The following is a 27,777-nucleotide window of genomic DNA, read 5'->3' as shown; positions in this document are numbered from 1 at the left end:
ATAAAAACGTCATAGAATAGTAAGGTAAAAAAACGTTGTTGTATGGTAAGGCATAAAAACGTCATAGTATAGTTAGGCATAAAAACGTCATAGTATAGTAAGGTATAAAATCTTTGTTGTATGGTAAGGCATAAAGAGTAATAGTATAGTAAAGTATAAAAACGTCATAGAATAGTAAGGTAAAAAAACGTTGTTGTATGGTAAGGCATAAAAACGTCATAGTGTGGTAGGGTATAAAAACGTCATAGTGTGGTAGGGTATAAAAACGTCATAGTATGGTAAGGCATAAAAAAGTCATAGTATGGTAAGGCATAAAAACGTCATAGTATGGTAAGGCATAGAAACGTCATAGTATAGTAAGGCTTAAAGTCATAGTATAGTAGGCATAAAAACGTCATAGTATAGTAAGGCATAAAAACGTCATAGTGTAGTAAGGCATAAAAACGTCATAGTATGGTAAGGCATAAAAACGTCATAGTATAGTGAGGCATAAAAACGTCATAGTATAGTAAGGCATAAAAACGTCATAGTATAGTAAGGCATAGAAACGTCATAGTATAGTAAGGCATAAAAACGTCATAGTATAGTTAGACATAAAGTCATAGTATAGTAGGCATAAAAACGTCATAGTATAGTAAGGCATAAAGGTCATAGTATAGTAAAGTATAAAAACGTCATAGTAGTAAGGTATAAAAACGTCATAGTATGGTAAGGCATAAAAACGTCATAGTATAGTGAGGCATAAAAACGTCATAGTATAGTGAGGCATAGAAACGTCATAGTATAATGAGGCATAGAAACGTCATAGTATAATGAGGCATAGAAACGTCATAGTATAGTGAGGCATAAAAACGTCATAGTATAGTAAGGCATAAAAACGTCATAGTATAGTAAGGCATAAAAACGTCATAGTATGGTAAGGCATAAAAACGTCATAGTATAGTAAAGTATAAAAACGTCATAGAATAGAAAGGTAAAAAAACGTTGTTGTATGGTAAGGCATAAAAACGTCATTGTATAGTAAGTCTTAAAATCGTCATAGTAAGTCTTAAAAAGGTCATAATATAATCAGGCATAGAAATGTCATAGTATAGTTGGGTCATGAGGTTCCAGTCTTGATTCTGATTAATTTCTTTCTAAAAGAAAATAAGAAGAACAATGTTTACCATGAATGATTTTTATTCTTTGTCTCATTACAGACTGATGACAAGGGGGTCTTCTGTACAGACTTGTCTCAGGAGTATCAGCTGACAGCTTCCACATTTGGGCTCAGTCATGAAACCATTTGGAAGCTCTCCCAGCAGGCCATAGATTGTATCTTCGCACCACAGACAGTGAAGCAGCAGCTCAAACAGAAGTGGATTGATTTACAGCCTCAGGTGTTCCAGTAACCCGCTCAGTGGAGCCTAAAGCCAATCACATACCTCAGGTTTCTGTTTGTTTTTAAAAAAAACTTTTTACAAGTCTTTGTAGAAATCATGACATTTACTAAAAAGGACCTCAAAAATTACGGTTAAAAATGTCTGAAAATGAATTAAATGAAACTTATTTAGTACAAGTGTGAAGGGTGTTATTTTCTGCTTTATATACTGTCTTGCACACAACATAAATCAAAGTAACAAACTTCATTTGAAAGTTATGACTTAATGTAGATGGTTGAGCTGAATTCAAAGAAATCATCAGCAATTTAAAAACAAAAATTCAGTGGATGCTCTTCAGTATCTGCAAGTCCATCCAAGATCTTCAAAGTTCTGGCTTCCAATTCACACACAGTCCTTTTGATCCAGCACTTATCGCTGTCACGCCTTTTTTCCAAATTTGCCGTGTTTGTCCTTGTTCTTCTTGAATTTGCCATGTTGCATTTCCTTCTTTTTCAGTTTCCCGTGCTGGGGACCCCCGTTGCTTGCTATTGCGTTTCCTCCATCCAGCTTCCTCTTCTTGTCACTGTTGGGAGTAAGACAATATCATTACAAACATGTTTCTAGAACAACCACAAAATATTTATATTTATAAGATCCTTAATGACACTGCACCTCTTTATGCTGACAATAGCCGTGTTCCCTGCTTTCTTCAACACCTGGTCCCACTCCTCGTCATCTCCACGGATCTTGTACCTGTAAATACAGAAGAAATCATTGCAGCTTCAGTGAATATTTCCCTGATTAAAAAAAAAAAAAAAAAAAAAAGGGTAGATAAATAATGACCACCCTCCTGACTTCATACTCACTCTTCCAAGTCCAAGTCCTTCACTTTCTCTATATCCTGCTTGTGTCGCTCCTCAAACTCCTTCGCTGCATCATTCTGTTAATGGAAAAAAAAAAGTTTCCTTCAAACATTCTTAGGTGTAGGGCTTCAACACAATATTAATCTATCTGCTAATATTTTTTAAGAAGCATTGATCTATAAAGTATCAGACAATAGTGAAAAATTCTCATCAAAATATCCTAACACTCAAGGTTATGTTTGAATTGCTTATATTATCAACCAACAGTCCTATAGAAAGATATTAAAAACACAGAAGATCAGCAAAGTCACACATCCGAGAGGCTGAAACCAGCAAACGTTTGGTATGTTAGTATATTAACTGCTCATTCAATCACTAATTGTTTCTGCATTAATTAGGCATCACATATAACTGAGTGCTAAGACACCACGTACCAGATCATCATTAAGGCTCCTGACAGTTGGCTCCATGGTAAAGTCTTTAGTGGCCATCATCTCTGCCTCAATTGCTTTCTCCTGGATGCCGGTGAAGGCCTAGGATAGTAAAGGTGAGAGCAATAGAAAGTACTCATGTTATTGCAGTTGTTTAATAATAGGTTGTATAACATCATATAGAAAAACGTACTCACTTGCACAAATTTACGGATGAGACGGTTGAAGAGGCCCATGAGCTGCGAGCTTGGGAGATCGATTTCCTTTTCTAGGTCGTTCACCGATTTGTGCTGCAGCCCTATACCCAACAGTAACGCCTAGAGAAGAACAGTCAACAGCCAATCAGCATCACAATAGAATAATTGTGATCATGGCAAAGGCTCAACTGGGGTTCCAAACTAGTGGGAGGTACTTACACACTGGGCTGCTGAGAGAGAGACGTCACCGAGCTGCTTGAGGAAGAACATGCGTGCCACAGCTGGGATAAGGTCCATGATGAGATGGTAGTCCACCATGCTCCTCGAATACAACTCCAGACGTTTGAGGTCGTATGGGCTGAAATAGGTACCCAGCTCGGAGCTACTGAGAACTGTGGAGACCAGAGACACATGAGGTCAGAACTGTGAGACACTGAGGAAGTCTTATCACTGTACAGGTAGAGGGGTCTTACTGCTCGTCTCCTCCTTGGACTTCTTATTCTGCAGGATGCTGAGCGCCATGCTCGGATGGAAGCTGCTGAATTGGTAGGAGAGGAGGGACAGGAAGCGCCGGCGGAAATCTGAGGAAAACAAAAAACTGTTAAGGAGGACGATAATGAGTTTCAACACAAACCAGATCTCCTCAGGTAGTGCAGCAAATTTCACCTTTCCAGAAGGCAGACAGCCACTGGCTCTGCTCTGGGGCTTCATCTGTGTTCAGCTCCTTCAGCATCACACAAGAGTGCTCTCCTGTCAGGTCGTTCTAGATGTAACCACACACACATCAATGATTACAGCACAATGAACAGAAACATACTTAAACATTAAAACAAGATCTTTTTTTTTTTTTTTTTAATACTTACAGGGGTTTGTCTTAAGTAGACTGGAGTATAACCTGCCTTCTTCCAGAACCTGCCAGGTTGCACAAAAAGTTTTGGACATTAATAAATCTTCAGAAGTAATACCACCCACCCCCCCCACCCCCCCTCCACAGTTAGGGGCACTCACTTGAGCAGCTGTGCAGTGAGGCCATAGGAAACTCCTAAATAGTCCAGTCTCTCTGCTCTCCTCTCACTCAGCTTCAGAAGCAGAGGGGGGAGCTCTTTCCGTGGCGTGATGACCTCCTCCAGGAGACTGACAGCCTAGACAACAACACAGTTTGTGTCACAGATGCATGTGTTTAATCTCATCTCTAAATTGTATTTTTACACTTTGTGTGAGAATTAATCCCTCTCAGATGTTGCTCAATACATTTTAATTGTAATACCTCACTGCTGACGGAGGTGATCTCATTGTGGTTAGAGTGTGTGCACTCATCCATGGTGGGAAACTTGCCCTCATAGTACATCTGCAGCAGCTGGAGAGCTCTGGAGCCGTAACCCATCTGTTGGTCAGGTGGAGACCCAATTACACACGTGTAAATTATTTAAAATGGTGGATAAACAGCTGAGGCCTTTGGAAATTCTTACCCCTTGATAGTCTGGATTGACAGCTATTCGCACGACTCTGCCTCCTGAGAGGCTGCCAAACTCTGGGTCTTGGAACTGGAAAGAAAAGAGCAAAGCATTCATATTTGCACTGTGGAAACATGAGCTGTAAAGATTTTCTCAGAAGCTTTGTGACAGGTACATACTTGTTCTGACACAGTCCAGGGAATGAGATCACCAGAGGCCTTCTTCCCTCTGGACAGACTATTAAGGATGGACTGCCGTGATATTTCTCCCTCCAGACACACCTGAGGGACCACAGACAAACAAATGCATGTATCAATCAAATCCAAAAATTTTGTCTCCACAACATAAGCAAAGTCTCAAGAAATCTGGCTGGAGCCAATGTGTATTTGTGATTTAAGTGAATGACAGAAATAAAGAAATGGCTGATTTAGTGCAAGTCAAGGCAGATTGCAAGATGTACATAAAAACGTATTCATCCTCAGTTTGTGGGAGACTGATATCGTTTTTAAAAAAAAATCTGCCCCAACCTTTTGCTTTCAAATCCATAGAAGCTTTTAAAAAACACTGAATTTCATGAGCGGTGTTGAGTGTCTTACCTGCACCACAGCGAGGACCTCAGGTAGCGAGTTCTGTGTGGGAGGAACAGGCGGCAGGAGGCAGAAGAGGTGATGGGCCGGAGCATCGGACAACAACTGCAGGTCGTTGGGGGAATTCTGGAGCCAGAGGACACAATGAGACAGCAAATAAACACAAAGGCGACTCAGCACTGTGTGTAGGACAGTATGCTCTCTGAATAAAATAGAATTATTTTATTACAAGTTAAATGTCTCACCTTGTAGTGTGACGCCACGTAGAGAGCCATCAGCCTCTGCAGGAACGCCTCAGATGCCTTGTGGTAACAGAACAGCGTGTCTCTGTTCACGTAATATCTGGACGGTGTGGGATAAGGACCTTTCAAACCTGACATGAAGTAAATTCAGATAAGATCAAATATCAACTTTGACATTTGAAATGCTGTATAAATTTAACTGTATGGTTCTGACTGATGGTCACAAAATACATTTAAGGAAAAGCAGGGGAACATTTTGGGCAATAATATCTTAATATATCTCTAAAATAATATCTTTATAAATATTTGAAGTGGATCAGTGACTTAATGGGAGCACAGAGACTAATCTGCCCAAACTTCTTTTTGGGCAGCTGTGAATTGATACTTGAATTGATGTAAATGTACTTTTGACTTGTGTAAATGTTTAAATACCTACTGATTAATCTTAACCAGCATCAATCATCATAATCAATTAATCATTTAAGTCAACTTTAAATCAGACAGTCTCTAGTTCCAGCTTTTCAAATGTGAAGATTTTTTCTTGGTTTAATTAGATAGTGAATCGAAAATGTTTAGGTTTTACACTGTTGGTCGACCCAAACAAGCAATTGAAAACCTCAACTGGGGCTTTAGGAATTTGCAAAACGCTGTTTTTAAGTATTTTCTGACATTTTACAGATTAAATGATTCATCGAGAAAATAATTGGCAGATGAATCCATAATGAAAATAATCATTAGTTGCATCCATTATAAAATGCTTGTGTTTAACTAATGTCACAAGATAAACTTTTATGTAACCAATGCCACCAAAAAAAAAATGTTTTCAGGTGTGACAGTCGTGTCTAGACCAGGGGTAACTTTAAGGCCTTTACAGTAAGTTAAGGATACAGGTCACAGGTCTGTGGAAGTGGGCAGCCAGAGATGAGCCTGGGAATGCTGAGACAGTCTAGACAGAGCAGGTCGTTCAGCCACTTCTCCACAGCATCTCCTGGAGCGTAGCGAATGGACTCGTGAAGGGAAGCCTCATGGAGAGAGCGAGCTGTGTAGGGAAATAATTAAGCAGCAATCAGTCAGATGATTGCGACACTCTGAACACACACGTACAGTAAAACACAGAGATCCAGTGTTTACCTGCCGCTAGCCTCGCTGTGTTGGTGGTCCTGTTCTCTGCGGACATGCTCTGCTGACTGTCTGCACTCTGCTGCCTCAACTGCTGAATCAGTTTGAGGGAGAGGGAGCGCCCGGTGCCTTCGTACCTGCAGAGATCGGAAATACGAATAATTAGAGCTGAAGATATTCAAAGATTTTTTTGCTCGACAGAATATTAACTGTTTTGAGAATCGATTCATCATTTAAGTCACAAAAATTCACTTCTCAATGAATGTGAATATTGGCTAATTTCCTTAGTCTTCTATCACACTAAACTGAATTATCTTTGGATTTCAGATGACTGGTCAAACAAAGAATCTGAACATGTAAACTCGGGGTTCTTGGCGCATAAAATGTCTAATTTCTGACATTTTATGCACCTAACAGTTAAGTGAGAAAATCATCTGCAGATGAATTGATAATGAAAACAAGCATTTGTTGCAGTCTGACACATAGTGGTTACTGATCGTCTTCATTGGTAATTAAATTCATATCACTTGGTATTTGGTTAAACTGGTAAATGTCATCCAGCTCCGTCACTGACCCGTTGATGGTGGAGGCCATGAAAACCAGATAAGGCCCCAGCAGTTTCTTAACCAAAGGAAGAGGGATGGCTGCAGCCTCGTCAATGACCAGCAGTTCAGCCTGGCCCAGTTTCACTGCATCACCTGGGTGGATGTACTGTTGGTCACAGGAACAGGAAGATCAGATATGTGTATTTCACTTACTAAGAGTCGTCTGGTCTCATTTACCAAATGCTATCAGAGCAGGGGGCATCCCTCTCTATCTTCAAGAATCTCTTGAAGACTCATCTCTCCTAACAGCAACTCCTCTCCTAACATCTCTGACACCCTATCATGCCTAACTAGCACTTACTGTACACTTTCAGTGCACTTCTCTACCTGATCTCCTTGCACTTTGCTTTATTGACTAGATTTTATACTTGATACTTCAAAATCTCCTAATGCACAGCTTTAGCTTCAGTGTTGTCCCTCACCTGTGAACTGTTTTGGATAAAAGCGTCTGCTGAATAAGTAAAAGTAAATGTACCTGAATCGTCTGCCGATGCTCTTTGAAGATATTCACCCGCACCACTGCTTTGTTGAACTCTGGATTCAAAGACTGGATGATTTCATAGTCAAGATGCTCCTACAAATGCAAAAGAGGATATGAGTGGGTCTGTGCTCACAGCATCAGCATACTGTCACTGATACAGAGAGGATGCTCAGGCAGCCCACCTGATACTGCAGAGCATCAAATCCTTTGAAGATGAACTCAAACATGGTGTGGAGGTTGTCCGGACTCGGTGAGGTTACAAAGATATTGGAGTAGCTGCGAAAAAAAAAAAAAACCTCAGGCAATGACTGTCTGTGTCTCAAGACAATACATTAGGCAAAACTGATACATATCAAAACATTACAAAACTAATCTGTACCCAAAAGCCACAGCTCCAGCGACAGCCAGCCCCAGAGCTGCAGACTTGCCTCGACCACGGGCAGCAGTCAGAGCCACAGTGCTCCTCAGGGTCTTCTCCGAGATTGCCTCAATGAACTTCAGCACTGCCTTGGCCTAGAGGACAAGACAAGCCTTGAAAATGACAACTGGGACACCTATCAGCATGTAATTCTTCAGGAACACTGTCAAACTACTTGCACTCCAAAGTTCTGGTTACTTGAAATCACAAAGATCTTTGAATCTTATTGGTGCATTTATCAAATGATATTATAGTTGTGTAATAAATTTGTTAAGTGGCTCTTAAACAAGAGGTCTTGACCTGGTCCATGGTCCTGCAAGAATCCACCAACACTCCCACAGGCTGGGTGTCCTGAAGGGACTCCTTCAGATCCTTCAGCTCCTGTTCTCGTGGCGACAATCCGTCCTCCTGAAGGGGGTGAGACAACTTGTCATGAAATTGGAGGATATAACAAACAAACTTGATTCATATGGCACTTTTCAAAACAGTAGTCATAAACTACTGGGAGAGCAGAAAAAAAGAAAAAGACAAGACAAAAGAAAAACAAGGACACAAAGTGCACAAACCACAAAACATCAAGTCATGAAATAAAAAAATTAAAAAAAGTTTTATGAGTTTCAAGATAGTTTTGAAAAATGTGAAAATGTCTGTCACAACTTCCCAGAGCCCAAGACAACTTCTTAAGATTGCATGTTTTGTTTGACCAAAAGTCCAAAACCCAGCGACATTTAATTGACAACAATATTAAAGAGAGAAAAACAGCAAATGATCACACTGGAGAAGCTGGAACCAGTAAATGTTCTTCATTTATGCTTCATAAGTGAGTAAAAAAAATCACTCATCAAACTTATTGATTAATTTTCTGTTTTCTAAACTATTAACTGGGTTTACTCTAATAAAAGTACCTGAGTCTTTGGAGGAACTGGTTTGATGTTTGCCATGTGGCTGGAGATTGGCAGGATGTTGAGTTGGTCGTCAATAACAACACAGTTCTTGCAGGATGCAAGAGACAGGATGAACCTAAAAATTGTTAATTAAAATTAATAATACTGTTAAATTGTGACCAAAAACCCCCCAAATTCCATAAAATCCCAAAGTGCACAAACCTCTCATTGAACCGTCCCACCACATCCTGATGAGCCTCAGTTCTGTATCGAGAATGTACGTCCTGAAGAAAACAAACCACAGCAATCCTTAATCAGCTGACTAGAAAACAGAGTCTGACCAAGTGGAGATAAAACATGATGGAGACTTACCATAGTCATGGTGTATAGCTGCTTGAGAGAGTTCATTGTCCTCAGCAGTATGACCACTATCCCTCCTCCCTCTACAGTCTCAACAGTTCTTGCTAAGAGGTTGGGAGTAAGAGCTTCAAAATCCTGTGTAACAAGTAAAACAACAGAAATAAAGCTTGAAAACAGCTGATATACTGACCACATCCACTTTATATTAATCTACGGCCGTGGTTCGCAACCCATGGAACTAATGTTTCTTATGACCCCTCTTCTCAGGTTGCACCTGTAAGCAAGTCAACGGAAGGCTGGGATCTCAGTATTAATGAAAATTAAGAAAAGGTTTGAAAAAAAAAAAAAAGACAAATTCTTTACTTTGGCATCCTGTCAATAATCTCACAACCCTCTGTGTGATCACTGGTCTGCAGCCACAGAGCAGAGAGCCTCACCTGTAAGACACACATGCCGAAGGTGTTTCCCAGGATCTTGTGTGTCTCGTTGTAGTAACAGTAGCGGATGTTGGTTGCAGCGATGAAGAGTTCAAACGGGTCATCCTGATTCAGATTCAGCGTGCCTGTTTTAATCTTCTTCTGCAGCTGTCTCATGCGCTTCTTGCGATTGCTGTTTTGGAAATATCAGACAAATCAAACACCCTCCTCCTCTTTCATACAATAAATGTCAAACATCTAATTCTCTGATAGGAGTAAAGGCTCACCTGCTAAATCCTAAGTCTTTTTTGTAGCACCAGAGAACTGAGGGTCGGGCTCTGACGCTGGCTTTAGACAACATGTGGTGCAGGATGACAACCTGGATCAAAGACACATGTTAGATGCTAAATGCGAACAGACTCGTGTGACACAGTTAAATGGACAAAATGAATCTCATCAGGTAAATTTGCCAGGGAGAACAGGAAGTGAAAAACTACCTGATCTCTACCACGATCTCCCACCACCACAAACACGGTGCGATGCTGCAGAGCGACTCCATTCTCTATCTGGACTCGGATCCGGTTGTCTACCTTCTTGCGAACAGTTGCCATCTTCTTCCAGCTCCTGAGAGAAATCAGCCACAACCACGTTAACACAGAGAACCAAGTAATACACGAACGGCGAAGTGAAGCCAGTGAAGTGCTGCCAGCCGAGCTTGAAAAAGAAGGATCTAGCCAAAACAAACGAGAGTTCATCTAAAACCTGCCACAGAGCGAGGAAGAAAGAGTGAGAAATTAAAGCGCCATGTCAAACACGGATTGTCTCCAATTTTACCTTCTGCTACAGACAAACTGATTGTTGTTTATTCCTCATAAAACACAATAAGTCGAAAGCTGAAGCTACAACCCAGCCATCACGCTGTTGATACACTCACGTGGAGACACCCGTTCATGGAGGACCCCCGGTGTAACGTCATAACCTGCGCGACATTTTCTTCAGAGATAAAATATGCCCTTAATTTGGTCTGCCAGGCTGATTCCTCGCTACAACTGAAACAAGTCGATCAACAGATTATTCGATCGACATAAAATTAATCTGTAACTATTTTCATAACACTTTAATCGTTTAAGTAATTTGGAAACAAGATTATAAAGAATTGAAGTGTACTTGAACTGTGTCAAGTGTAGAGTTGAAACGATAACTCGATCATTTTATCCGTGAGTTAATTAGCAACTGTATTGATAATATAATGACAATTATAGAATTGCAAAATTAATATTGTGGGGCTTTGGACTATTGATTAATACATCTACGATGGGCATTTTTTTTTTGCCATGTCATCAATCAATAATAATGAATAATGAAAATAATCATGAATTCCAGCCCTAATTTGGATATTTGTGATTATTGTTGAATATATATTTTGGTTTGAAACTGCTGGAAGGACAAAGCAATGTAGACATTAAATTGGGCAATGGACATTTTTTGAAACTATTTGTCCACCAGTAATCATGAAAACGATAAGCACATTAATTTATATGGAAAACCACAGTAAGTTCTTACATTGGTCTGGTATGGTAAAGTCTGCCTGGGAAGATCAGGTCAGGAGCAAAACATTCTTTGTGTTATTAAATTGGGCCAACAAAAACTGTTATTTTCCTATGTAACCATTTGATTGTTCAAAGTACAAAATGCCAGAAAATAGTAAAAAACAAACAAACATCCCTTTAGATTATTTAAATAGCTTTTAAATAGCTGCCAATTAAATTTGTCAATCAATTAATTGGTGTGTGTCTTGGGGAATAATGAAATTGCTACCCATTCTATGGGGGTCAAGGGAGGCCAAACAAATGCTTGCCTAGGCCTCCTAGGATGTTAATCCAGCCATGTCAGGAAGCTTTTAGTGAAAAGCCTTTTAAGCAGAATATTGTATTTGTTAATTCCGTGTCTGTGCTCTGATGGCCATGGGGTGGTGCTGCACTATTAGCTGATATTTCAGAGGAAAAACTCAGGTCCTTTTAGATATTTAGATTGTGGTTGTTTCATGTAAGAGCAAATTGTTGTGCATTGTTAACAATAAGGATCATAGAATAATGGATGCTGCCTATCGAACCCCCAAATCAAGTTCACACATTACACATTTAATCAGCACCATTAATGCTGTTAACTTGGTTGAAAAAAATCTGACAAACTACAGTAATATGACATCATGATCATGTCTATGTGACAACCTCATATAGTAAAAAGTAAAACAAAAAAGTAAAGGACAGTAAACAGCCAACAACCTGCCATAAACTAAAATATTACACTATAACTGAAAATAAAATTTAAAAAAAGAAATACCATATCAACCCCGAATTCTGCAAGTTACTAGAAAAGAAAAACGTTCAGTAGTGTATTTCACAGTTGACATATTTTACACCAATTCATTTGTGAGTGACACATGCCTGAACTATACAGCAAAAACTCAAGGCTGAACCATGGGTATGCAACACAACTTTATTGAAACTCTTGAAGCAACATCAATTTACAAACAAGGAAACGGGAGCTCATTGAACAAAAAAACGCTTTTTTTTTTTTTTAGAACCAAAATGACAGAAAAGAACTGAGAAAGGGAATAAACTCCCAAGGATTGGACCAGCAGTGGCAGGTGCATTTTTTTATACAAAAAATAACTTATGAAATCTTTCAAGTTTACAGGAATATTGTAACACATGGTGTGTGTAAATCAATGATTGGATTTACAGCTTACCTTGTGTTTTAGACTTTTAAATGATTTAATATTTCCAAATATCAAAGCAGGCATTACTTTGATTGAAGAGACAGGAAAAATACCACTGATGAAGAACAAAGAAAAAGAGGACATGAGTGAGCTGGGGCAAATGCATTCTTGAATTTTGAATTTTCAGTGTGGTGCAAGTTTATCAGTCACAGTCATTATGAAAGGCCTTTTCAGGATCGCATTGCCTGAGTGCTGCCTCTTGACACTCCTCTGGGTCCCTGACCAGCTCCACGCTTGTAGTTCTGTTGATAACCGTCCTTGAGCAACAGGAGAAATAAAGACAATTTAGAAACTACTCCAATGGACAGCAAAGATCAAATAAACAGAGCCAGTGTGAGGTCTCAATGCTTCTTTCATACCCTCTGATAATTCCCATTTGAGTAATCCCGAGGTGTGTTGAATTGAGTCTGTCCATAACCCGAGTTTGGAGTGTTGGCGAAAGGAGGACGATAACCATCATAGCCACCTGGAAATAACAAAACTTCTACTTTACAACTCTCCTACTGAGATTAACAATTAAATAACCTCTGACCTTTGAGCCCCTTTTAGGCAGGCAACACATTACTGTGTGTAAATGCAATGACAATTTTACACGTCAAGTCACTTTTATGTAAAAGTCACGACCTGATAACATTGCTGTAACACTTAAAACATGGCAGAAGTCTGAATTAAATTCTGATAAAGGCTGCAGGAAAAAAAGATTAAATACTCACTAAGAGATTAAATGCACCACTTTACACTTTCTTAAAATCACTGTAATATATTTATCACTTCAGATTATCTATAAAAATAGATTTTTTTCCCCACATAGTACAACCACATTAATAATCCAGACCAGCTGTCCCTCTCTATTTATATATTTTCAATTTTAACTCCTGCTGATTGAAAATTCTGAAAATCCAGTCCCAACTTAGCTTCTTGTCCTGCTAATGCTTATACAGTTGTACACAGTTGCAACAGGATTATCCAATGAGATGAAACTGCTGAGAAATGTTTAGAGGGTTGTGTTCCTTGTGCCGACAATTGTCAATTAAAGCTTTAGTGGAAAATATGGTTTAAAATCCATCACAGATGCATCAGCTGTCAGAGAACAAACACTTCTCTTCCTTGATATCAAATAGTTTCCAACTCAGTGGTGCCACAAGCATTATGGCTCTTTTTGTGAAGGGTCCTGTCAGAATAAAGCCAAAATATAACTGAAAAAACTGACAAAAAGCTTCACTTTAACTGGTGGATGTCGTCTGCAATGTTACATATTCCTTGTCTGAAAAGGGCTGAGGTGATAAATGATTAACTTGTGGCTGCAGATTGTGAGCTTACCTCTGAATCCATTTGATGAGCCTCTGTAGCCGTTGATCATGCCCCTGGCATTGCGGGGTCCGCCACGGGACATGCCTCTGCTATTGTAAAAGGACTGAGCCTGCCTGCCGAAGCCTGGGCCCTGCTGGGAAGGCTGCTGATGGCCTCCTGACTGGTCTTGGGAATGGAAGGCACCAACTACTAAAAAACATGGTGTTGGTTGCACCAAAACAGATGCAAGTCAATCTCCAGTCACAGGTGAACATACAAATAAAATAAAATGGGGATTTAACTGGAATGTGATCTCATGAAGACAAGTGTAGCACAATCAATCCAGGAAGTAAACAAAAGAAAAATAGTGAATATCTGCCCACCAGACTGCAGTTGTTCTGACTGCATGTCCGCCTGCTCCACAGGATGCTGCGACTGGTTGCTGAAGGCCTGGTTGTAGCTGTTCTGGTATTGGCTGGCCTGGTTCAAAGCCTCTGTCTCATTAGCTGGCGGTACTGGGGCATTGAGATTGAACACCTGAGGGTAAACAAGGGCCACATTGTGGTGAAGCCAAAACCAGAGGAAAGGTCACAGGCTCATTAGGAGTAAAGTCCATTACTCACTGTTTCCTGGATATAGCTGCATGGCTACAAAGCCATACAACTGCAATATGATGAGAGGGCACTTAAGGACTCCACAAACAATTCCTAATGGAAGTCATTAATGCATTTCTATTTCAACACACAGTGCTGCAAACAGCTGTTTTAGATTTATGACAGGCCAGATACTCCAGTCTTTGAGTAAACTTGATCATTAAATCGTTTTAATACAGGTTGTTGTTTTCTTTCAGCTGTTCCCATGAGGGGTCACCACAGTGGATCACCACCTGCATATTCAGTTTGGCAAAGGTTTTATGCCGGCTGCCCCTCCTGATGCAAACTGGGTTCAGTGGTGCCGGGGATTGAAACGACAACCCAGGGATCAGCGGCCAACCTGCTCTACCGCCTGAGCCATGCACCCCCACATGGTTTTAAGGTATTGTTTGATAATATGAATAATTCAATAGGTTTAAATAGTGTCATAACAGTCTTACTGTCTGCATTGACTGGAATGGTGCTGCGTTGACATTGATGCCACTGCTGTGAGGAGCTTTGGAAACAGGCTGGAAAACCTGCGTCTGGGAGGCAGGGGGGAGAGCTGTGGATGGGGGAGGCTGCTCTGACGACAAGGACATCGAGGTCTGTTGGAGAGGGGAGACACAACACAACTTGTTGGATTGAAAGACACTTGTTTGATGGTGATTTGAAGTCATTGTTAAATTGCTCCCAGCAATGTTTCAAAAAGTGGAACTGGCAACAAAAGATCTAGAATATTATCACACATTATGACTGCATTCCCCCCTTTTCTCTACTTTCATCATCATTAAACTAATATAAGATTTTTCAAACACAACTAAATTCCAGGTAACAGTTTGTGACTCCTGATTGTTGAAGAAATACAAGTTTCACTGAGGCGCTGTGTTAAAACTAAAAAAGAAAAAAAAAAAAAAGGAAAAGCAGAGCATTATTAACCTGAATGGGGTCGATAGATTCTGTTGAGGGTCGAGGATCTGGCGTGTGTGAGGTCTGATACATGGGGGGCGGTGTTGGGGAGACGATGGGGACCTATAAATAGGGGAGAGCAGAAATTAACCATGTTCTCTGGTGTGTGTTCTATCAATACTGTCTTCTCATGTTTGGTTCCTTACTTGTGTGGGCTCAGGTTGGACAGGAACAGCGTTGGGTTGCGATAGCCGGGACTCTGGGTGAACTAAGATTTCAGTATTACACTTTAGTCACAAGAATTCCTACAGTAATATTTGCACATCTCATTACATCATAACTGAGTTTCTCTTTGTAAAACCCACCGGGAGGACACACCATCTGTGGTAAGTCCATGTTCTGAGCGGGTTTCATGGGCTGCGCTGATACAATGGCTGGGTCAATGGGCTGTCCGTCAAACTCCAGCATGGAGTCCTGAGAACAGAGAGGTAATCAGTATCATACTAAAATCTATAGTAAACAGTCATTCCTAGCACCTACTCCTCACCTGCATGAAGTTGTACGTTCCCTGCATCTGTGCCATTAAGTCCTGAACCACCTGCTTTCTGACCATGGGGTCAGTAGGTGGCACAGGAGACGCTAAGTTCATGGGGTGGGTATCCAGGGCAACAGGGGGAGCCGCAGGCTGCACAGGCTGCTGCTGCTGCTGCATGGCACTAACTGCCTGACAGGGCAAAGCAGACAGAACATGTGAATGATTGACATACAAAAACAAAGGGAGAACAAATGAAAACTGGCTGAGTACATATTAAGTGATAGCTGTGGGTTTATATTCAGATCAGTTTAACTGAAAAACAACTGCTGATGACTAAACATGTTATGTGAGCATTTCACTGTTGAACTTGTTTCACTGGCTTGATTATATGTGTGCCCATTAGTCAGAGTGTGAAATTGTACTCCCACAAGTGAGTAACAATTTGACCAGTGTGACAAGCAACATCCTGCACATTAAAACCTCAACTAGTCAAAGCAGATCATATGCTGCAGACTTATCTCGGTGACCATATCATCACAGGGTGATGCTCAGACACCAGCCTGACAGCCCTCATTTGAGAAATGGGTCTGCCTGTACATGCTATACACTCACCAAGCACTGTACAATTGCTTATTGCTTATTCATGCAATCATCCAATCAGCCAGTCAGCTGACATCAAACATCAGACCGGCAGAAAATGTGATCTCAGTGATTTTGACTGTCATTATTGTTGGGATTTTCAAGGTTCAAGCTGACAGCAAGGCTACGTTAACTCCGATAACCAACTTTTACAATTGCAGTGAGCAGAAAAGCATCTCAGAATGCACAACCGATTGAACCTTGAGGTGGGTGAGCTACAATAGCTGAAGACCATGTCAGGTTTGACTCCTGTCGGCTAAGAACAGAAATCTGAGGCTGCAGTGGACACAGGCTCACCAACACTGGACAGATGAAGACAGGAAATCGTAGCCTGGTCTGATAAAACTGGATTTCTGCTGAGTCACACAGATGGTCGGGTCAGATTTTGGCATCAACATCATGAATCTATGGACCCAACCTGCCTTGTGTCAACAGTGCAGGCTGCTGGTGGTGGTGTAATGGTGTGAGGCACTTTTGGCTCCTTAATACCAATGAATCATAATTTGAATGCCACAGTCTGAGTGTTGTTACTGAACGTGTGTCTCCCTTTGTGGCCCCAATTTACCATCTAATGTAATGGCTACTTTCAGCATGATAATGCAACCTGTCACAAAGCAAAAGCCGTCTCAAACTGGTTTCATAACAATGACTTCAGTGAACTTCCGTGGCCTCCACCAGTCACCAGATCTGAGTCCAGTAGAATGTGGTAGAGCGGGACAGTCACAGCATGAATGTACATCTGACATACAATCATGTCAACATGAACCAGAATTTCAAAGAAATCTTTTCAACATCTTGTGGAATCCATGACACGAAGAACTGAGGCTAATTTGAGAGCAAAGGGAGGCTCTGCCCAGTATTAGTAAAGCGTTTCTAATAAAGTGCTTGGTGAGTGTATACTACCTGTAATCATCATCCACCACTCCCTGAAGAACTTTTAATGTTTCTTTTTCAGTTAATCTTCTTTGACAGTACACAAGAGAAAAACAATGTTGACACTCATCACAACAGTGAGGTAAAAGAGGATCCAGCATGAGTGTCCACACAGAAGCCAAGGTCAGCGATAAAGAGAGATCAACTTGAGCGATAATCATGCAGTGTCAATGTTGCCAACAAATGTTCCTGAATGCATCTATAGTTAGATGCATAACTGTGTGCACTATAAAACAGGGTGCAGTACATTTCTTTCAAAGACATCATGGCCTTATCAGCTTTGTGACCATGTGGCTGCTTCCATCACAGCCATCATTTGGAAGGATTGATTGTGATCCGATTATCAACAAGATTACAAAAATGTACGACTGCATAAACATCTGATAAATACTCGTCTTGTCTGCGTCTCTACTGTCGCTATCAAAAATCGAAATGCTGAAAAATAATAACCTTTCAAAAATAAACCTGAATATCACATAATCAGTTTGAACATGACATGGAGAGGAGAAAATGTAGGTGACACATGGCAACAGTAGTAGCAAATCAGCAATACATTACAAATGTTTTTAAGAGCTTGTTTCATAAAACATGCTACTATTTTGTGGCTGCATTTACAGTAGCAAATATATTTCACATAGACCCAGTATCACCTGAAGAAAGACATTCTGCATACAAAATATGACTGTAGTCATTTGCAAATTCTGCTTTCTAAGGCTGCATTAAGTCCATCCTCATTAACTCATTAAGTTACAAATTGATCACATGACCAAGTCCTACAAGTCATGCCAAGTTTTGACAACACTTGAATTTCTGCATTACTGTGCTATAAACTGAATTAATTCATCACATTCAAGATGTGATTGTTAGATTAGGGTATACTTCCACAGAAACTTGGAGTATCCCTCTTTAATTGGAGGTCATTCAAAGTGAGATTGTTTTTAGATCGCAAATAATCAGCAACACAAAAGAGGAAAAAAATATAACTTCAGTCCCAGAAAAACAACATCCCTGCAGCATACCTCTGTTTCCGTGGTCCACTCATCCCCCTGCTCCTTCTCACTGCCACTGTATGTGCCGTCTGGAATGAACTGTCTATTTACAAACTGGAGGGAAGAAAACCAAATGTCAGAACAATGCTAAAAAAAAAAAAAAAAAAATTACACATCAGAAGCCAGACTTCGCTGGTCAGAGGAAAATTCATCTCACCTCTGTTGTTTCCACCGCAATGGGCTCTGCAAACTCCTCAATTATTTCAGTTTCTGTAAAGAGAAAAAACAATTTAAAGAATGCAATGCTGATCTCTTCATCACTTGATTACATTAGCATTTTTAAAATAGCCAAGTGTGCTGCAGAATGGTCAGGACCTGGATCAACAGTCTGCTCTTCTGCTTCTGACGATTCAGCTACTACTACTGCTGCTGCTGCTGCTGCTGCTGCTGCTGCTGCTGTTGTTGTTGTTGTTGTTGTTGTTGCCGCTGCGGCCACTGCTGGCTCTTCCTCCTCTTCCTCCTCACACACTCCGTTTTGGTGAGATGGAACCCGGTCAAAGTACCCGCTCAGCAGAACCTGGTCCAAAGTCTCTTTCAGTGCCTTGTCTAGCAGAGGAAAAACATGCAAGCAACAAGCAAACATCCAGTCATCATATTTACCAAGTTACAATTATCAAAGTAATATTTTATGAGCTTTAGTGAGAATCAGAGTGGGGTAATGTTCTCAGCTGTTCAACATAGATTTCACAACTCTGCTTGCAAAAAAGATTTGTAGTTTCACAAGTGACGATACTGTCTTTACAAACAGTTCATAACTACTTAGCAACATTCAACCAGTCACTAACATGACATTTATAAATATAAGTAAAGTGAAAACACCATATTCACAGGACACTGTTGACCAGATCTGGATGACAGGGTGAGGTCACATGATCATTTTAAGCTAGCCAGACTGCACACGTTGTTGCAATCAACGCCAAACACAGTGCTTTTATTTGGTCCCAAACTCAACATTGTGCCAGTGACTGACACCAAGTCCCTGACAACATAGTTTCAAAGCTTCATATTTTTCTGTAACATCCAACATTAAGGCCCTCAGCCTCATCAGGATGCAACAGTCACAGGATGAACTGAAAACTACAGCAACATCAACATTCAGCCTGATAGTGGCTAAATGTTTTTAAAGTGGTGACGGATTGGATTAGAAATATGCTACTATAACAATAATGACATGTAATTTACTAGCAAACACTAGAAAAGCCCTTAAGCTAGCTCAGGCATTTGCACTTTTGGCTCTTCGGGCAAAGCGAGTCACTGTTATTTCCTCCACTGCCTTGCACCTCAGGCCAACAAGTCTGCTGCTGCCGGAATAAATATCACCCTGAGTCACCAAGTGAGAGATCCTTACTGAGGTGAAAGGGTTCCTGGTGTCACTAAAGTGAACTGGGTCACCAGTATCCTAATGTGGCTCCAGAGATCTGACCAGTGGAACCACAGGCGACAGGGCCACTGGCACCCTGCCCCGCTGCTGAGTCAGGATAAGCCCATAGCGTTCAGCCCCGAGCAGAATGCAGCAGTGCGAGTCCTGAGGCCAGACCGCTGAGAATGCAGTACACCAATATACCCAAGCCCTGATTATTCACATCACAGCCCTGCGCACATGCTGCATTAACAAAACACAATGCACATGTTACATTAACATATTAAGACTGGTTTATACCCTACAGTACCTTATCACAAGAAGGCATTGTTGAGTGCTATTGCCATCTTTATCTACGTGGCATTGGCATTACTCAAAAGAATGTTACAAGTTACTCGTGGCCGGCTTTTGATAAAAAGCTTGCTAATGATTTGCTGTGTCATCAACCATCCGATAAAATGTCCTGCCAACAGTTTTCACCACCAGCTGGGCACCTAAATTAAACCCATTTGTCTTGAATAATTATTCTCCTTTTATTCAAAGTTAATTTTGCTATAAATTACAGTAGGGTTACATTTAACAATTATTTTCAATTCTGATCAATCTGCTACTCATTTTCTCTGTTAATTGATTAAACATTGGTCTTAAAAATGTAATGAAATTGCAAAAAATGCCCATCAAAAAAAATGCTACGTTGAGATTGTTTTGTCCATCCAACAGTCCAAAACTTAAGTTTGCAATCATAGAAGACAAAGCGGTAACCAGTAACATTTTGTAACCCTTTCTTACAAATTGACCTATATGATGAACCCATAATCAAAATAATTCAATTTTCTGTTGAGTGACTAAACGATTCATTGACTAATCTTGTTAAGCATGGGCTGAAAGTAATAAGCCAAAGGAAGAAAGCCACCAAAGGGAGAGCTCTACAGCTTGAAACAGTTGGCTTACATGTCGTTCCAACCACAGTCTTGTCCTTCCCTTCCAGCAGGTCCCAGAGATGCACAGATGCTTCTTCATACTGGTCGGTCAACCTGTGAGCGTAGAGATAAGTTGCATAAATCACCTTTTGAAAAACAACAACAACAACAACAAAAAAAAAAGAAGTCTTTCTGTATCTCAAACTCATCCAAAGATTAATGCCTTCGACCAACCTGATGTTTTGGTCACGATCCGGCCCCACTAATTTGTAGAACTCATCAAAAGCTGCAAGGTCCGCATCTGTCAGCAGTGGTGAGCCGCCGACACCCTGCTTCAGGTCCTGCCGCACCGTGTCATCTCCCAGCCGGTCTAGGAGGAACTGCAGCTCCAGAATTGTCTTCAGCCTCCTCTGCTCTGCCTCATCCCGCTGCAGCTGCTCCCGCCGTGCAGACTTCTTCACCACCTTCTGGATCTAATGATAATATACATGAGTCACATAAAGCTGAGTTCCTACCAGGCAGGACAGGCACCACTCTGAGTCAGGCTTACATCTTGTCCCAGTGCAATAAATGTCTTCTGAAGCTCTCGAGCAAATTCCAAGTTATTCATGACTTCCTGGTATTTGGAGAGAGCCTCCTAAAAAAACAAAAGGAGAAATAGACATTTCAGACACTGCTAGGATGTAAAATCTTTGTAAAAATTACAGGATTATTTGTGTTTATGTACAAAATGATGGAGGCTTCAGTGTACCCACCAGCTGGTCCTGATTGAGTCGCTCCCCTTTATTCTTCCTGACTTGATAATCATCCAATTTGCTCTGTGGAAAACCATCCAAAATGCAACAAACAGTTTAGAAATTTAACACATTAAGTGGGGAATTTCCTGTTGTCTCTGAGTGAGAGCTGTAGCTACATGTTGTTATCAAGAAGGATCTGGAAATAATGGCTGTCAAAAGTCCTCACCTTTTTCTTCTCCATGTTGCGGACCTTCTTGTCGATGACACACAGCACTTGCTTCAATACTTCGGACTGTCCACCGAGTGCGATATTGCCCATTGACCCTGGAGCGGATCCCACATCTGGGCTGGCAGACTGCACTGTCCTGTTTGCATTCATCGCTGAGGGCATCTAGAAATTTAAGAATGAAAGGTTAACTTTGAATGGCAATAAAGAGGGACTTCGCCTCTTTGTACTCTGCCCATTGTTTTCTCTAGTTAAATTAATCATTTGGTCTATTAACTGCCAGAAAATAGTAAAGATGCACTGATGCTCGCGATCGGTATGAGTGCAGATAGTTTGTCTATGCCATAATACATAAGATTACTGTAAATGAATTCAGCCACAGCAGGCCCCTGACTCAGCTTTTTGTGCCACAGTAGTCTCTGGCCTCATGTAACCTCACATTAAAATGATTCCAATGAATTTCATACAGCAAAGTATACTGATTTTATATCTGAGAAAAAGACAGAACTGGTATTGGACTGGTAATCTATATCACCAGACATCTGAGTTGAGGTAACAAGGTCTGTATCAGGAGAGAAAAGGCTGCATCGATGCCTCCTTCAAAAATAGTGAAAAATGTCCATCCCAGTTTCCTAGAGCTCAAATTGACATATTCAAATAGCTTGTTTTTGTCTAGCAAACAGCCCCAAAATATAAGTTTACTTTTAGAGACAGCTCAGCAAACCAGCAAATATTCACATTTGAAAAGCTGAGATTTATTTTGACATATTGCTTTAACAATGCTTCAAATTCATATAATTGTTTGACAAAATTGATGCAGATTAATTTTCTCAGGCAGACTGATTATTTAAACCAGTTGTGTCAGCTCTACCTGACATTATCAGATGGTATATTACAATGTATATCAATCAATCAAAAAATAATCGTCAGCTATTTAGATGATTCATTAACTGCAAAAATCCCAATCATTTGATGGTTCCAGGATCTCAATTGTGGCAAGTTACTACTTTCCTTGGTCTCATAGTTAATTGAGTATTTATGAGGTTATTGGTACGTTGGTCGAACAAAACAAGTCTTTTAATGACATCACCCTATGCTCTAGGATATTGTGATGGACATTTCTCTTATGCTTTAAAGATCATATGACTAGTCTAGAAAGTAACTGACAAATAACATCAACTACATATTAGTAATATGGAATAACGAAAGGAAGGTGGGATGTAGCAACTCAAGCAGAACAGTTCAGCTACAAGTGATGCATTATCAGTGTTATCTAGATGTAAACGATTTATAAACATGAGGTACAGCTTTGTAACAAAATTGATGTACCAGTAAGGCTGTATATCCAAGCATTTTATCATAGCAGCTGGCTAACTTTAGACCACACTGTGCGTTAGCTAGAGGGAAGGCATTTTTTAACCCTGTATTATCTCCATATCAACATATGCTCTCTCTAACATGGACTACAAAGCTGTGTCCTCGGCTGGCGGCTCTGTGGCCCAGTGTTGCCCCAGCAGTGCGGTCAACTCCCGGTGTTTGATAAACGGCCCTGTCCGTTAGCACACACCACTATCTTAGCATCCTCACGCACTGCTAGCTCCAGGCAACGAGGCGTGCTAGCCAACAGCCGGCCGGGAGCCTCGTTCCCGCTGCGGCGCGACTCCTGCTTCACCCACCTTGATGTTTTATATATCCACAGGGGAGCTTGCTAGCGAAATGTACGAAACGGCCAAGTTGTTATTATTGTTGTGTTGCTTTATTTTCTCTTTCACTCTAGTGTGGGATCCGCCCCGCCGGCCTCACCGACAACTGAGACGGTTCGAAAGACGGAGAAACTCTTTATAAAGGCGGAGGTCCGTTTTTAGCTGTCAAATATATGCCTGACTACTTAAACTACAAAACAAACCTTAGTAAAGCTTCAATTCGTTAATAACAATATTCCCATACAAAACACAAATATATTAATTCTAACGTTTATTAGCTAACTAATCCTGCCGCAATTAAATGTTAAGAAGTTGCTATTTGTGGTCAGGCAAAGTAGTCTACAGCCTCTTGGCAGAAAATCTGCACAATCATTAGCTTTGATTAGGTTATCCTTTCACCATCCCCTTATACAGTGTCTCTCTGCAGCAGCTGTCCATACAGCTGAATGCACTGCCATGTGTTTGTTCACAGCAGTCTCACTACACAACCCATCACAATTTTTAAAGAATAAGTTAGAGGTGAGGGTCCTTTTGAAGCGACATGAAAAAAGTCCCATAAAGAAAAAAGTTTTTTTTCTTCATACATTGAGGAGATTTGAGTTAATTCTTCCATCTGTTAAAATGGGGCTTAACCTGTAAATATTTACACCTATAAATAAAAGTGTTTACCTGCGTTGTTAATAGTTTTTCTCCTTCTAGTTATTCCAGATTTAATTACTCCAGTGAAAGTTTTTGCATTATCTAAACCAAATCTATAAAGAAAATCTTTGTCCTGTTTTTCCTGTGGATCCTTTGCTCAGTCTTCCTCCTAATATAATGTTCAATGTCTGTCTGGAATTGTTTTGTGTAAATGCAATGAAAAAGCAAAGAGTTTATTTTTTTTATAATTCACAGAAATTGCAAGAATAGCCATGACATTAGTAGGTGTAACAATATGACTCATGGCAACACAGGACTATATCCTCTTTTGAATCAGTTTGGAGTTCAAGTTCAACATGAGAGTAATCATTGAAGTGTCTGAAGATGACTGACACTGAACTGTAAGACCTGTAAGATGGTGATGATGATGATGATGATGATGATGATGATGATGATGATGATGATGATGATGATGATGATGATGATGCAACAACAATAAGATATAGTGCTGTTTGTGTCAGCCTTGTGATAGGAGCATTACTAAACCCTCCTTAGTGTTGTGCTTTGCTGATGTGGTCTGCCCCCTATGGAGACGGAGTCAAGATAAAAAAGGATGTGAGATTGTTGCAAAATTGACAGTTTGGATCCCCACACTAGCAGAGTAAATGACAAATCATAGGTGACATATTTTTTCATTACTCTGAATAGTAGATTACTGTACACTGACAGCACTGGAATCACTGCAGTAAGATAGACATGTAAATACAAGTATTTTTGTTGTATTTTCAAAAGTATGGAGATAGCTCCAAAATGATTTTATAGTTTTACTGATATACAGTATTTCATAGTCTATTGGTCATATTAAGAACATATCAAAGAAATATCAATCTGTCAGTTTTATAACAAACCCAACTGCACTTCATGCATTTCTATTGTCATTACTCCAAAGTTGAGAAACTATAGTACACTTTCACTTTTTTAATACTAGAAAAAAATTTCACTTCAGTAAAAGGAGACTTTCAGATTTGCAACACCAAAAAAAAGGCTTCCAGAGATCATGCTAATGCTGCTGTGAGCTGTTCAATATTGTTTTTGTAATTTACATCAGCAGGTGGCAGTAAAGCTCAGCAATATGATCAACAACAAAACACTGATAAAGTAAAACGGTTGAAGAGAGTTCGGCTTATAAATCTCCACTAATTCTAAACTATGTAGACTCGCTATCCATTTTTAATAATTTACCAAACAAATTTATCATATTTTGATTTATTAAAATAAATGGCAGATTTCAGTTTGGATGCATCTGGACAATTTGAGGATTAAACCTTTTCAGATATCTTTGGAACTGCTTATACATGTTCAACGGTTTTACTTCACCTTTGACCACAGTATGAGTCAGTGTCTAAAGGGGAGCAAACTGATGATCAGTCCAAAAGAATTTGAAACCAGCCTTCTTTTGTTTTGCCAAATTCAGGAAGCAGTTAACATGGCTGCACAGCTTTTTGATTGCACTGTTCCACTGAAAGTGTTTTCTTTTAGGGATAATACTGATTATGGGAGGATCCCGAGGGTAAGTGAAGCTCCCTTTCAACAAGTGACTCATTTCCGCAGCCTGCTGTGTTTCAATCAAACAACAACACTGAACACCAGCCATTTTCAGGGTGGTTCCTCATCTGACCTCTGACCTTTACACCTTGACATTTTCAAGCTCACGATCAATCTCACAGCTCTTCAGTTTAACCCTATGTGGAAACAGTGAACAATGAAACGTTCCTACCTTTGTAGACCTGTGACAGTTTCATAGGACGGCTTTAAAACAGAGTACAATTATCACTTCACTTCAGATTAGACCAGAAGTGGTCTGTTGTGCTATTGCTATTCTAGAGTTTGTGCTATCAAAGAGTCAACATTATGTCCAGAGTCCTTTCATTTCAGGAAACTGCCCTGCAAGCCTGTGCTCATACTTCATGATGTATGGTTACCATCTTTGTTTCACTATCTAATTAAGGGATCTATTAAATAGGAAATTTCTAATGATTTAACAAGATGTTGTTTAAATTAGTTATTAGTTGTATATCTTACAACAACCTTGCTATACTGCCCTGCTATTTAGTAGAGGAACTTGTAACTTGTAATATTCACATTATTTGGTGAATGATGAGAGGAAGGAGCATAGAGCTGTGTAATTTGATTTTCCTTTTTGATTAATGCTAATGCTCATTTTCCGGCTTCCCTCAAATTCCACACAGCTTTCAACTCCATAATGCTCTCAGTACCAAACAGGCAAAACAGGAAGCTGGACATGAGTGACACCACTTCCCAAAAGGTTGTCTACATTCTTAACTGTTTGCTCCCCAGGTTGTATCCTAGGCAGGAATAAAGGCTGGAAAAGATTGCCTGTGTAGCCCATAACATAATATGAACAATTAAGTATTAAGTAAGAAATTGAGACATCACGCTTGCAACAACCCTTCCACATTTGTGAGCATTTGTGTTATAGAGGAGGGCTGACACATTAATGTCAAGGCTGCAGCAAAATGCGCCTCCTTTCTGGTGACATTTAGGAAGCCTAAAGACACAGATAAGAGTTTTCAACCAGCAGCAAGCTAGAGTTTTTATAGTGAGCTGTGAGCCTTGTTTCTCCTATCGTTTTGAACCATCTGGAGTCGACCTGTCTATCTGGAAAGCCATCAGTGGGGTGCCATCATGTATGGAGGGGTAGGAAGTGAATGCAGTGTGCACCAACCCCACAGGAAAGCTTCATCTTTGCGTGCAGTTGCACATCCTCTGGGCTTTCTCAGTCAAATCTACAGGAAGTAGTGGATGACTTGGTTGTCATATCAGCACTGACTTTTTCTTCTCTTGCTTCTTGTCTATAATAAACCTGTTCTTGAGCTTGACACTGGTGCACTGTGACATTTTGAAGGGTTAAGAAAACACATTACTGATGTGTAGTATCAGTAATACTACTCTTCAAACCCTTCAGAATCCTTTGTTGGGTCCATTATTGCAAAGACTGACTGTACAAAAAAAAAAAAAAAAATACAAAGCTTCAGAATTTTATTTTTTCTGCTGTGTTTTTCTTTTAAGATGCCAAGGAATTATACTAGGCTGAATATCAAAAAATATATGTGGTGGTGCAAGCCATAAAAATGTGAATATGAATATGATTTTGAATATGCTGATAATGTAGTAGTTTGATACATCTCACATGCAGTGCTGGAGACTATGCAGTATGTGATGTGATCACATAATGTTTTATCTACTTTGAAACAAAGTTTGAAAGTTCATTCTTGACCTTTGAAACAGCAGCTGACAAAAACTTTCAAACCCTAATAAACTAATAAATTAAATTTTCCCTTAATTGGTTGACAAAATCATCTCACCACGAGGTCCATTCTGCAAGTTTTGATCGTATCACACTATCTTCCTCAGCAGATGGAATTTATCACATCGCCATTTTTTCTGATCACATATACTTCTTGTCCACGTTGACTTAAAACTTGAGACTGAGCAAGTTAGTGTGATACGATCGAAAGCTCCAGAACAGCTACTGTTGAAGCTGAACTTTATATTTCAATTGAATTTTAAGACAATGTGGACAATAAGTCGTTAAAGTGCCGATTAAAAAAAATGGAAAATTGAACACATTTCCACAAAAAGTGGGCAAACTCTCATGAGGAAGAGTGTGTGATTTGATGGAAAGCTCTAGAACAGCTACTGAGTGGATCTTGAAGTGATTGTTTTTTTATCAGCTATCAAATGGAAGTTAGAGGCGGATTATCATTGTTCAAATTTTGCAATTTTATTGAATCAAGGCTGAGAAATCCACCGTAGCCCTTACACTGTGTGTTGCACAAAGAAACTAGGTGGAAATCTTGTCCTGAAAGTGTTTTTCATTTGAAGGACATACATTTTGTGTTTTATCTCTGTGAAGGTGCTCTGCTTTCTGTGTAGCTGGCACACAGCACTGCCACGCTCACCTCGCTCCTGGGCCTTCTCAGC

At 40.1% G+C, this 27,777-nt stretch overlaps 2 protein-coding genes across 3 annotated transcripts; both read right to left on the bottom strand.

The window, feature by feature from the left end:
- Positions 1-1,161: 1,161 nt before the first annotated feature.
- nat10 (N-acetyltransferase 10) lies at positions 1,162-10,368 on the bottom strand. The gene is made up of 29 exons (XM_023415308.2): positions 10,253-10,368; positions 9,916-10,042; positions 9,706-9,797; positions 9,440-9,611; positions 9,015-9,137; positions 8,865-8,926; positions 8,664-8,778; positions 8,059-8,166; positions 7,720-7,853; positions 7,523-7,616; positions 7,335-7,433; positions 6,829-6,965; positions 6,267-6,391; positions 6,024-6,174; positions 5,139-5,235; positions 4,903-5,019; positions 4,486-4,587; positions 4,322-4,396; positions 4,120-4,236; positions 3,861-3,994; positions 3,716-3,764; positions 3,519-3,615; positions 3,326-3,433; positions 3,072-3,244; positions 2,853-2,972; positions 2,659-2,757; positions 2,228-2,301; positions 2,034-2,114; positions 1,162-1,944 (listed from the first exon to the last, which is right to left on the bottom strand). The coding sequence occupies exons 2-29, from the start codon at positions 10,027-10,029 to the stop codon at positions 1,800-1,802; spliced, it is 3,114 nt and encodes a 1,037-aa protein (XP_023271076.1). The 5' UTR covers positions 10,030-10,042; positions 10,253-10,368; the 3' UTR covers positions 1,162-1,799.
- Positions 10,369-11,903: 1,535 nt separating this feature from the next.
- On the bottom strand, positions 11,904-23,265 carry caprin1b (cell cycle associated protein 1b). 2 transcript variants are annotated; one of them, XM_023415304.2, is made up of 18 exons: positions 23,107-23,265; positions 21,431-21,595; positions 21,223-21,285; positions 21,018-21,104; positions 20,702-20,940; positions 20,499-20,581; positions 18,503-18,733; positions 18,345-18,397; positions 18,158-18,241; positions 15,579-15,755; positions 15,397-15,505; positions 15,238-15,299; positions 15,062-15,154; positions 14,584-14,730; positions 13,874-14,027; positions 13,521-13,700; positions 12,560-12,666; positions 11,904-12,457 (listed from the first exon to the last, which is right to left on the bottom strand). In XM_023415304.2, exons 2-18 carry the CDS (start codon positions 21,593-21,595, stop codon positions 12,371-12,373), a joined length of 2,121 nt encoding a protein of 706 aa, XP_023271072.1. In that variant the 5' UTR covers positions 23,107-23,265; the 3' UTR covers positions 11,904-12,370. The 2 variants fall into 2 exon arrangements, with proteins under 2 accessions (XP_023271072.1, XP_023271073.1); XM_023415305.2 differs by having other exon boundaries at positions 13,521-13,697.
- Positions 23,266-27,777: the final 4,512 nt, after the last annotated feature.

The sequence above is a fragment of the Seriola lalandi genome, unplaced genomic scaffold (assembly GCF_002814215.2).
Source record: "Seriola lalandi dorsalis isolate HSWRI2012SDOR001 ecotype SW California unplaced genomic scaffold, Sedor1 jcf7180002054548, whole genome shotgun sequence".
Taxonomy (NCBI): Eukaryota; Metazoa; Chordata; class Actinopteri; order Carangiformes; family Carangidae; genus Seriola; species Seriola lalandi.
The sequence above is the reverse complement of the archived record's forward strand: the minus strand, read 5'-3'. Positions and strand labels throughout refer to the sequence as shown.